This window comes from Danio rerio, chromosome 2 (assembly GCF_049306965.1).
Source record: "Danio rerio strain Tuebingen ecotype United States chromosome 2, GRCz12tu, whole genome shotgun sequence".
Taxonomy (NCBI): Eukaryota; Metazoa; Chordata; class Actinopteri; order Cypriniformes; family Danionidae; genus Danio; species Danio rerio.
This window is the reverse complement of record NC_133177.1, coordinates 12,813,898-12,826,227: the sequence shown is the minus strand read 5'-3', so window position 1 is coordinate 12,826,227 and position 12,330 is coordinate 12,813,898. Positions and strand designations below refer to the sequence as shown.

The following is a 12,330-nucleotide window of genomic DNA, read 5'->3' as shown; positions in this document are numbered from 1 at the left end:
TGAATATATGTGTGTGTGTGTGTGTGTATGTATATATATATATATATATATATATATATATATATATATGTGTGTGTGTGTGTTTGTGTATGTTTTTGTGAATTTTAGTCATTCATTTTAAAGTTATTATTTTATTAATTACCTCCAGAACTGTCAAGAGCGTCTGTGCTCTGCATCTTACAAGAAAAGAAAAGATTGATGCAGCTTCTCCTACCGCAGCAAATTCCGTTTTTACTGTTGATATTTTGCGCCAGATAATCAGGAAGTGATGATTTTGTTCTCTTTGACTCGTTGGATGAAAACGCTACTTTATTCAGATCTTTTATGCGAGATTTCAGTTTTGCACAAAGTTCATTCACATTTTTTAATGAAAACATAACTAATGACATGTTTAAATCACTTACTTTATTGGTTTGCGCAGGAGGGCAGTTATCCAGTCGTACTCCAAATGTGACGCCAGCAGCAGGCCTCTTATCTTGTGGCTTTTTCTTTAAACCTGGAATACCTCTTCTCCACGCAGCTTTATCTCTCGGAGGACTAGAGTCATCTGAAACACAACGCTGACATCAGAAAAACATTTCACTGACATTGATGGGTTTCAGTGTTATTTCTTAATTACCTTTACTCCTGTCCTGTTCATTTTTGGGTGAGTAGGGGCTTTGACTTTTACTGCTGCCACCAAGCAGAGTTTGTCTAATGCTGAGAGACTGCCGTGAGGTCTTTGGCGACGGTTCTGTCTTACTGCTGGGTGCACTGTTACCAAAAACACACTCATTATTGGACACTAAACACAAGGCAAGCTAACACATGGCAACATATACTGTTGAAGGCTAAACTATTAGCCCTCCTGGGAAAATGCATTTCTTTTTCAAATATTTACCAATTCATGTTCAGTGTTGGGGACAGTGGCGTAGCGGACGGGCACGCAGGGCACGCACCGCACGCACCGCAGGGGGGCCCCGCGTGATTAGGGGGCCCCACGTCGTCGCGATTTTCAAAAATTGAAAATCCAGGAACCGCAATAAACAAACTCTTGGGAACAACTGTGGATGGAACCAAAGTTCACAGGTCTGTGTTCTCTGAACACCTCTCAAGCGGTGGACTACTTCATTCTGATTGCTTGCTGCCGAACTGCGTCATAGCCAATGAAGACACGCCGCTGTTTCTCGCCGCCGGTTCTCGTTAAAAAAATGAATGACTTCTGGCTACTTTGACGTTATCGCCGCTTTCGATTTGTGATCGCTACTCAGTTTGTGAAGGATTCCCCGCGTTGTCGCTCCACTCCGCCTCCTTTCCCCGCACCTCAATTTGTGACATAGATATATACACTAGATATTGTATAGGGACCCTGAGCATGCGTCAATAGCGCCGCCACATTGGTACAGTGCTCCCAGGACAAATGCTCTAGACAAGTGTTATTACGTGAAGATGCGGGACTGTAGCGCTGTCTACGGGTGTAGTAACGAGCAAACAAAGAAAACAAAGCACAAAGGCAGAACATTCCATAGGTAGGATTAAGTTTTTTACGTTTTTGTATGTTCTGAAATTTGTGCTAAACAGGTAGCGTTATTGATGATAATAAAGCCACTTACTGCATTCACCATACGGCAAAGCAGCTCCAATTCGCACTAAATACTCGGCTTATGCTAGCTTTGTTGAATAAAATCAGCAAACAATGAAAAAGAAATATGACAACGAGATGCTGCGCTGCCAGAAACTTGTATTATTGTCAGCTAGTGAACAAGTCGTTCATAATGGACATTCATTCACAAACAAATCGCTCCCTCCATCAGTATGAGAAGTGAAAGCAGGAGAGGAGCTGTGTTTCAGGACATGATTAGATCAAATTTAACAGGGAGGGTGGATAGTACATTTCTGTACACACAAACACAAGCTCTTTGTCAGGAATGCCCGTGCGGTCACTGATCCATCAATGTAGAAAAGTGATGTAAAATTATAATTTTCATAATTGAAATAAAAATAAAAATACTAACATCCAGGAAAACTCCCGATCACAGATATATGTGTATATGTGTATATCTCTGGCTCTGCCGCCCCCAAACCCCCCCGACCCCCTTGAAAACTGGGGGCCCCATCGGTGATCCCTGCAGGGGGGCCTCCGCATTTTGCGCTACGCCACTGGTTGGGGAAAGTTACTTCTGAAAGTAATGCATTACAATACTGAGTTACTTTCCAGAAAAGTAACTAGTTGCAATACTTTTTATAGTAAGTAATGCGTTACGTTAATTTTTAGTCACTTTTGTATGACTTTTTCTCACGGGGCTGAAGCTTGGATCTTTTTTTAAATAGAGGAGCTCTGCAGTTAACAACACACACTGTGTAACCTTTTTACCTTTAATAAAAACACATTAAAAAAATTGATGTAGGATGTAACTTCCTGACTTTAGAGCTTTACATGTCATGTATATATACAGATTAATAAAGGTTTAAAGCAATGCTTTGGATACTTTTGTCCTTTTTGTCTTATTAGTGAAGTAAAATAATTTTCCATTCAGACAATCCTCTTTTCCTTTTCTTCCATGAGTTCAAAATAATGAGAATATTTCCATCGCAGAATTGTAAGAAGGCCCTGCCATTTTCATTTCTTCCTGCATTCTCTCATTGTATGTGGGATTTAATGTAACGACGTTCATTTTAATTCGGCAATTTATTTTTTAAAAGTGAATTAAGTAAACTAAAAAGTTATTTGTATCACATTTTCTCAAAAAGCAACTCAACTATTATGACTTACCTTATAAAATTAATGCGTTACTTTACCCGTTATTTAGAAAAAGTTATGTCATTACCAGGGATTGGCATTAACTTTTTTTGATCACCAGCCACTGTGGCTAGTAGATTTCCAACATTACTAGCCACTCACCATTTTCACTAGCCACACTTGTGTTGGCTTTGGAAAAATCTATTTTATATGCATAAATTTGTCTTTGACATGCTAAAATTATTTGATTTAAATGTTGTGTTATGTGTAATGCGTCCTCGTTCATTTCACTTTTTGTGTGTGATGTTTATGAGCTTGCTCAATGTGCATGAGTTAATGTGTTTATTGCATATCGCATTGCATTTAGTTTTTATTTCACATGACTTTTCAAGGCTTAAAATGGATTTACCAAAAGGATTTACCAAATTTATCTCTGACCACACCAAAAATAAATTATTATTTCTTAGCCACAAATTTTAAATGTGTCAAACAAGCAAAATATAGCTGTATACATACACTTTTCAATTCAACAAAACTTGTATTAAAAAAAAAAAGACATTTAAAAAAGAACTATTGTCATGTTTTAAAAATTTGCACAGTAATCTGTCCTGGCTAAAGGTCCCAGATCACTAGTTAACTACACATAAACAGGAAGTTTATATATATATATATATATATATATATATATATATATATATATATATATATATATATATATATATATATATATATATATATATATATATAAAAAAATATATATATATATATGTGTATATATATATATATATATATATATATACATATATATACATATATATACATATATATATATATATATATATAAATATATATATATATATATATACATATATATATATATATACATATATATATATATATATATATATATATATATATATATATATATATATATATATATATATATATATATATATATATATATATATATATATATTAATCTTGAGCTCTTGAAAGCAGCAAGACAGTGGGCGCATGGTCATTGCTTTTTGTCCAGTCTATTTCAAAGAGAATTGATAACACTAGTTGTGATTCCTCTAGGCACGATTGCTTCGTGCAAGTAAACGGGAGTGCACAGACTTTTTACCCGTGTGTGGGAGTGATCATCCCTCTCATTCGGTATTCACCTCTTTCTTTTGCTCACGCGGACAGTTATTTTTGTGCTGCTTCTCGATTCTGAGATCACATTTGCACAAATAGTGGGCCATCTTTATTGTTGAACCCTGCTTTTATGAAAACTACAATTTAAAAATTATTTCCAATCAGCCAAAGTGGCTAGTGAGAGTGTCTGTCTTATCCTGTCTGTCTTAATGTCATTATTACAAACTTGCATTACTTGTAATATATTACCCCCAACACTGGTCATGTTTAATAGAGCATAGAAATTTGAACGATTTCTTTTATTTGTTTTTTTTTTTTCTTGAGAAAGTATTATATGTTTAAGTTTGGCTGAAATAAATGCCGTTTTTATAGTAGTTAAGGTAAAATTACTATCCCCCTTAAGAATTTTGTTTTGTATGGTGACAGAACAAACAGATTTTTTAAAGCCATTTTCAACAAACCATTGTTCAATAACTTGCCTGATTATTCTGTTTAACCATTTAAACTGCACTTTAAGCTGAATACTAGTCTCTTGCAAAATAATAATTAAAACACATATACTGCCATTATGGCAAAGACTAGTTAGTTATAAAAAATTATTTTAAATTCTAAAATGTTACAAAACATATTGTGTTTAAAAATGTGTTAAAAATCTTCTCTTGGTTAAACAGCAAAAAAAAAAAAAACTTATAAATACAAATTTAATAATAATTTATATTTCACAATATAATAATTTTGACTTTTTAGAGAAAACAAAAGTGATAAAATCAATCACAGTATTGGTCCCAAAAAAGCTAGTAAGGCAATATTTTTAATCACAACACAGGCAAAATTTAAATTGTAAAGAATCCCCTATTTCACTGCTATTGAGAAAATGAAAATAAACTCCATTTCTCTCGCTCTCTCTCGCTGTGGCCTGTTTGACCTGCGGGCATGACGTTTAATCTCCTCTGGGCTGTTATATCAATACTTTTCTCCACCACTTCTGTTGTGGATCAGCTGTGATCACCACATCTGTTTATCAGTGTCACTTATCGGTGAACAGCACCAGCGCATTAGAACCAATTGCAGCCCTTTCTGTTGAGCAGGTGAATCATATGTGTTTAACAACTTGTTTAACAACTCTCAAAAAGCAAGCTGGAAAATATTTACAAATATTTATTTATTGCTATAAATGCTCATGTTGTTCTGTGGATGTACTTGAGTTTTGTTTGGTACATTCAAACAGTGTATTTCTGAGTAGGTAAAAATAAAGGTACAGTACATATATCTGACTGCTTATATTAAAGGACAGGATTGTATCACAAATACATATAAAATGTATTTAGAAATTATAAAACAAGAATTATTGCGCCGTGAAGTAAAATATTAAATTGTGTATGGAAAGCCTTGTCAATGCACCTTGTACACACCAAGTACACATTTTAAAGAACTAATACTACTGTAAACTGTATTTAATGTTTAAATAATAAATAATCTACACTTTCGCTGTGAAATTACCACATCTGACCATCAAACAGTGTAACAAGATCAGTAGGACTTGGCACAGAACTGACATGCTGGCCTCTATAGTATATAACATGTATTTACCTCATGGATATATATTCCTTGAGCTTTCTGTTGATCAAATCAGTGCTGGTTACTGCGGCATTCTGAAAACACAAGACAAAGGATCATTAATACTGTGATAAAACACAAACCTCCAAGTACAGTAACATACAATAGACTTAATAAATTGTATGTTAATAAGCTTTAAATAAAACCAGTTCCTTTGTTAAACACAGACAGAGCATATCAACACAAAGCCTACCCATAATCCTCAGGCACCTAAACATTTGCATATCAACACTAATTTTAGCATAAGACACGCTGTTGTCTTAACTGCAAGCTGGTCTTCACATGTTTTTTTTTTCTTCTTCAGAATCTACTGACAAAGTTATGCAATACTATGATGGTTGTACAGTCAGCTCTGTGGGGGCAGACATAAACCACAGGCTTAAAGGAGTAGTTCACTCGAAATGAAAAATATTTTATAATTTATTTACCCTTTAATTGTTAAAAACCTTTATAAACTTCTTACTTTTGTTATACACAGAAGACGACATTTTGAAGATGGAAACCAGTAACCACCATGGTAGTTGCTTTTTTTTAAAGATTAGCATAAAGTTTTTTTTCCACTGGATTAAATTACACTGATTAATTGTGTAACTAAAGAATAACAATGTGCATCAGATGCTGTTCTGCTGAAAGTTAAAGACTGAGGGGTTAATATGACCCTATTTCCCCCTAAAATAGATGCTTCAATCATATCAACAAGTGCATACAGTTGTGTATTTAGGAAACAAACATACAAACATTTAACTGCTTACAGCGAGTTCATCATTGGTGCTAGATTTTAAGAGCACTCTTATAAGCATAAAATAGATTTTCCCCTGCCTGCTACCTTTGACGTCACAGCTCATATATCAGCAGGATAGCCTCTAGTGAAGGACAACTGGCCACCAGCCAATCCAGCTTTGCCAGGTTATCATTTTCCTGCAGTTACAGTAGTTAGTCGCATGGCAGATTCTGCTCATGTCTTTCTCAAAATCAATAAATGCCCACAACAAATTGCTCATTAGCAAAGATGGCAGCAGGTAACTGCTTTTGTCATCCAAATGGTCAGTTGTACTCTTCAGTGGCTTCCCTGTGTCCACCTGTTGGGGGTGTTGCTGGATTAGGTTGTCAGGGTCATGGTGTTTGTGGATTTCTTTTTATCGTGCCTCCAGGTTTTGGCCAAAAAGGTTCTAGTTTCTAAAATGACTTGATTTTATGACTTTTCTCATAATTTACAGCAATTTTTGTGATCTCTGAAATTTGCTTAAAGAAATCACTGAGAGAAACATAATGAAAAACAACATAGTGTCTACCTATTACCCATATAAATCCTTCATTATCATAATTTATACAAGGAGTTTAATCACACTGAACTGAGCTAAACTGAACTGTACTGAACTTAAACACTAAAAACTGAACTAAACTGTTCCAGTTACTATTACCATTTATGTGAAGCTGCTTTGACACAATCTACATTGTAAAGGCGCTATACAAATAAAGCTGAATTGAATTGAATTGAGTTTAAATGATCAAATCAAATATATATATTTTTTTTTATTCTTTAAAAATAGCTTAGGAAAAATATGATGCCCAAAAAAAAAAAAAAACAATATATTCATCTAATTTGCAATCAACACTGCATTGCATTGTGTTTTGCTCAACACAACTGAAATATAAACTGCAATCTCTCTGAAGACAGATTACTGGCAGCTTTAGGGCAATAAATAATATTTCTATGCATTTTTGTAGCCTGCAATAGTCTATTACTATTAATAGATACTATTACTATTATTATTTGCTATTATAGATGTATAATTCCTTTGCATCTTATAAATGAGTGGTCCTCAAACTTTTTATCACCGTGGACCGGTCAGTGCTTGACAATTTTGCCACGCACCGGTAGCGGGGTGGGTTTGGTGGTCGGAGGTTCATAGGTTGCTAGGCACCAATCATTTCTCAGAGGATGACAAGCTGTCACTCTGATACAGGTTTAATTACAAATTACAAAGCACTGCAGGGTTTGGGTGTTCTGTGTTTGTCTAAATTAATTAGTCTACCGAAATGTGTATATTCCATTAAAGCTGAATGGTCAGTTCTTGTCACGTTACTTGCGGTGCGTTCCTCGTGGCATTCATTCAACTGATGTGTCCGGAAGGCACGAGCATGTCACGCTGCTTGTGCGAGCAAACCCCCTCACCTAGAATAGACGCGATATGCGAACATTGTTTGCAATTTCCAGCAGTTGAACTTCTTGCACAGACATGGATTATTCATCTATTGTGTTGACAAATGGGTTGCGATCCATTCCTTAGCCGTTTGCAGGCTCTTGGGCATTTTCCCCTTACTAAAGAGACTTTCCAAAGTTGTCTGTTTTTTACTCATTTTGCAACTTGTGGGTTAAATTTGGCCGCTCAAGTGACCGAGATGTGAAGCAACAGAATACGGTCATGTTTCACAGTAAAAAAAATTTCAAAATAAAAGATAATTTAGACTCAGATAATAAATAAAATTGAAATTAATGATTTCTTGTATGACCCTTACCAACTGATCCACTGTTGAGGACCACTGATATAAATAAAATGTTCAACAACTTTCCATAGAAGCAAAGCAGAAGAGGTCCTTTTTGTTTGTCATTTTAACTATAAATCAGATGAGCTATTAAGAGTCTGATGCTTCAAATAATCTAAACTCCGCAGCACTATGCCTAAGTAGAATGTATACAACCCCTTTGTTTTGTACTTTTGACTATTGAGTCTAACATGTATCTCTAAAGCCCAGACCACATGAATATGTTTTTAAAAATTGTAAAAGTCAACTTTGTGCAAAAAAAAAAGTACCTGATGACATGCACTCCAGCACCAAATTCGTTGATACAGCCTAGCCTAGCAACAACCACAGTGCACTGCTCTACTACACACTAAAGGCAGTGTGGTGCACCTCATGTTTTCATAATCGTGTGTTTGATGTGATTAGCCTCTAAAAAATAAAGATGCCTGTTCATTTTATGAGTTGTTTCTTAACCACTCACATTTTTTGTAGTCCTCCATTAAGGTTCAAATTTGGGCTGCATTCAGATGCAGTGCGATTTGTAATCGTCTACATACCTCCTCATCCAGGTTGCTGTTTTCTTGAATGACTCTTATCCAGGACAGCATGTCTTCTCTGCCCTCTGCCTGAAACAGATACTCGCAGTCTGAAGTCGTTAGCCGTAAGACATTTTTGCGCTTTGTGTCACTGTAAGAGATGTCAATCAAGCAGGCCTTAATACTGATGGACTGAGGGTCATCCTCCAGCTGAGAGTTGACGTGAGCAAGCCCCTCCTTTTTGTCTTTATAGAGGTAGAGGGAATGTCCTCGCAGTACTGCGTACATCTGTTTCCATGGCCGCATACCGCCTCCAACTCTCTACAAAAAACAGGATCAGAAGTAATTAGTGGTCATGATCTAAAACAATAACAGTAAATCTATCACTGATGAAAATTATTTGTTCTTGTATGAATTTTGTGCTACAGGAAATGAGCAGTGAAAGACACAAAGATCATTTTGTTCCCACCTTGCCCTTCTCTGTGTTGAGCTGTCGGAAATGCAACCAACCCTCTTTGGTGGAATCACTAAAAATTTCAGTGGAGGAGTCTCTTCTAGAGCTGGAGTCATCAGATTTATGACCATCAAGTGCCTATAGGACCAGAAAAAACATGAAATTTTAGTGTCAACTGGCTAACTGTCCATCATTTTTGCTCTGTTCCATAATCTGCTGAATTGCTTGCGATCTACCGCTGTCACTGGCAGCTGCCATCTAAGGCTGCATCCTAACTGAAATGAAACCTCACAAGTGACTAATATAGAACAAGCTGCATTAGGTAGGCCCACACAGCATCTGCTCATGCAGAAATCCGTAGATTTTTCACTAAATGTTTATTTACTTATGTTAATGTGTGCAAATAAATATTTATTCAATTTTTGTATTAATTTCAGTAACATTAGCTAACATGCAAATGGTAATATGATTTATTTACAATACAGTGAGTTAAGTAACATTTTCAATCCTTTAGTACAGTGGTCCCCAACCTTTTTTTCACGGTGGACTGGTCAATGCTTGACAATTATATAAAAAGATTGTTTACGTTTGTCACTATGATAGATTTATTTTTGGAGAAAATTACAAAGCACTGCAGTGTTTGGGTGTTCTGTCTTTATCTGAGATAATTAGTCTACCGAAATGTCTATATTTCATACAAAATACAAAACTGATGAATCAGTTTGTCACGTGACTTGCAGTGTGCTTGCGGCATTCATTTAGCTGGGTGCGTCTGGAACGGTTGTTGCTAAATCAGATACGGTTGTGGCCAGACATTAACGAGAATCATTTATATTATTTATTAAATTTCCCATTAATTTTATTTTATTAACATCTTCCCCAACCCTAAACCCAATCATCACAGTAATGTAAAAACTAGTTGTACAGAGTATTATTAATGTTATTTATTAAATTACCCATTAAATTATATTTTTTAACATTTACGCCTACAGCAACCCAACCATCAAAGTACTGTAAAATATGAATTACTGTTAAACAGTGTCACAGTAATGATGCTATATTGGCTTGCATATCCACATCGGTGTCCTATCTAGACTTTACCGTCTGGAAGGCGCGATCGCATCACGCTGCTTACACAGGCAAGCCACACACCTCCATTGAAAATAACGAACTTTAGCAAACTCTAGAAAAGACACCATATACGGACATCATGCACAATCTTCAACAGTTGATCTTCTTGCACAGACATGGTGGAAGTTACCCGAGTTGTTGACAAAAGGGTTGGCGATACATTCCTTGGCAGTTTGTGGGCCTTCACTGGGCCTATTCCCCTTAGCAAAGAAACTTTCCAAAGACATCTATTTTTTACTCATTTTGCTGCTTGTGGGTTAAATTTAGTCGCTCACGTGACCGAGATGTAAGCGAGAAAATACAGTCATTTTTTTAACAATAAAAGATTGTTCAGTCTGATACAGAAATACAGGATTTCTTGTGCAGCCTGGTACCAATTGATTCTTGGACCTGTACTGGTCCTCGGCCCAGTGGTTGAGGACCACTGCTTTAGTAGATAAATTATACTAGAAACTTGATTTAATTACCAAACAAGTGCTTCTAATTATATTTACATTGTAAACCGTAAATAAAAGTTACAACTTTTTAAGTTACCAAGTTACATTTGTGAATAAAACTGCAGATTTTTTACAAAATTCTGTGCAAAAATTTGCCGCAGATTCTTTCTGGCCCATGAAGATAGTGAAATGTTTAAAGAAAACTGCTCTTTTGGAGGGAAAATCAGCATCTCTCACCTTCCTGAAAACCCTTAGACTTGGCTTGCTGGATCGTCTGTGGAAATTAATAGTTATGTTAGGCCAATCATAAGTAAGGACAGTATTAGTGACCAAGAACATAACTGTGTTTTAAAAGACACTTACCCACGACCTTCCTCTCTGTAGTTGTCTAGACCTTCATCGTATGACTTCGAGCGTTCTGTTTTGGTTCCCGATTCCAGAATGGCATTTCTGAGAGACTCTGTATAGATGTACGCAAAGATATGAAAGCAACACGTTCAATCTCAAATGTCAATAAATGTTGAAATGAACTGATATCTATAAACAGTTGCTTACCTTGGTCATGGGACAGTTGTCGGCGCATGAGGGGACTAGGCGTGGAAGGGCTTGGGCTATCAGAAAGTGCAGCTTGAGCTCCAGAAATCACAACTGATGCAGGAATATGACTGCCATCATGATCTACACTAGGGCTGGCTGGTTCATCTGTAGATAAAGTAAACAGAGTTAACATGAATAAAGCAAAAGTAAGAAAATATACAACTTATCCCTTATTTCTTTTATCAAAACAAAAGACCAAAACTAACTTCAAGCAAACAGCTTCACATCTTCTCAATGCATTAGGCAGTGGCTAAATTTAGCTCTTTATTTATATCCTGCTAATCTTTTCCTCATTCAGTAAATAAATAATGTTTTAAGTGCCTGAGCTTGAACAAAACATATTTTTGTCTTACTTATCAAGTGTGGACTGACCCAAAAATGTTGAGAACATTCAGAGCCCAAGGTGACTCTCCCATTTGAACTGGCTTGATGCCGTTCATACTTAAGATAGTATTTGTTGTTCTGCATAGTACAGTATCATTAAGTAAAAGCATCTTTCATTATGTCTGTCAATGTCAAGGTAATGGCGCATAGTCTTATGCATAGATTCTGCACAAACTTTTTTCTAGGAATGGGGACAGTTTTATTTATCTTATAATATGACATGTCCTGTTTTTGAGAGCACCGAAAACTTTTGAGCTCTTCTCCAGGTCTCAGCCAAAAAAGGTTGGAGTACAAAGCTGTTCTGTGCTGCCAGAGGGCTGAAGCAGCTAAAATTAAAGCAACTGCCCTAGTTCCCGCATCCTCCAGCGTCTCAAACAGGGCCAAGGGGAAGGTGTGCAAAACCCTCTTCAAGCCTAGTCGAAGTACTCCAGCATCGCCTACAGATCGTCTTGCTTCAAGACATGCAAATCTTAATCTTAGCCATACTCTGCTGCATTCATTTAGCAGATGTTTTTTTCCAAAGCAGCTTAGAATTGTTCTGAGCCTTGCTACTCCATTGGCTGCTCAACAATGTAATTTGTTGCACCGCTCCAAGTGAGCAAAGTTTTCAAATTCAACAGAGGCAAAGTGTTTACAATTGATCAGAATGTCAACCTGTAAGAACCAGAACAGTGTTGAAAGGGAATTTGAACGATGATTAAAAAAAATCTCAAGTAGGGCTGCAGGATTAATTAAAAAAAAAAATCACAATCTTGATACAATATTACACACAATCTTAATTCAGCTTTT

The 12,330-nt window shown here is 36.0% G+C and overlaps 2 protein-coding genes across 19 annotated transcripts in view; both read right to left on the bottom strand.

Moving 5' to 3' along the window:
• ro60 (Ro60, Y RNA binding protein) overlaps positions 1-12,330 on the bottom strand; it is a 489,528-nt gene that overhangs the window by 15,855 nt on the left and 461,343 nt on the right. The window lies entirely within an intron of this gene.
• Positions 1-12,330, bottom strand: part of arhgap21b (Rho GTPase activating protein 21b) — a 104,103-nt gene that overhangs the window by 11,344 nt on the left and 80,429 nt on the right. For all 18 annotated transcript variants that reach the window (XR_012390729.1, XR_012390730.1, XR_012390735.1 and 15 more), the window contains 8 exons: positions 11,116-11,262; positions 10,924-11,020; positions 10,798-10,834; positions 9,008-9,130; positions 8,560-8,859; positions 5,450-5,511; positions 620-753; positions 405-547 (listed from right to left, as the gene is read on the bottom strand). Coding sequence is in view for 10 of the 18 variants with exons in the window: in XM_009298105.5 (XP_009296380.1) it covers positions 405-547; positions 620-753; positions 5,450-5,511; positions 8,560-8,859; positions 9,008-9,130; positions 10,798-10,834; positions 10,924-11,020; positions 11,116-11,262 (1,043 nt within the window). In the remaining 8 variants the exon portion in view is untranslated. The remainder of the gene's footprint in view (positions 1-404; positions 548-619; positions 754-5,449; positions 5,512-8,559; positions 8,860-9,007; positions 9,131-10,797; positions 10,835-10,923; positions 11,021-11,115; positions 11,263-12,330) is intronic.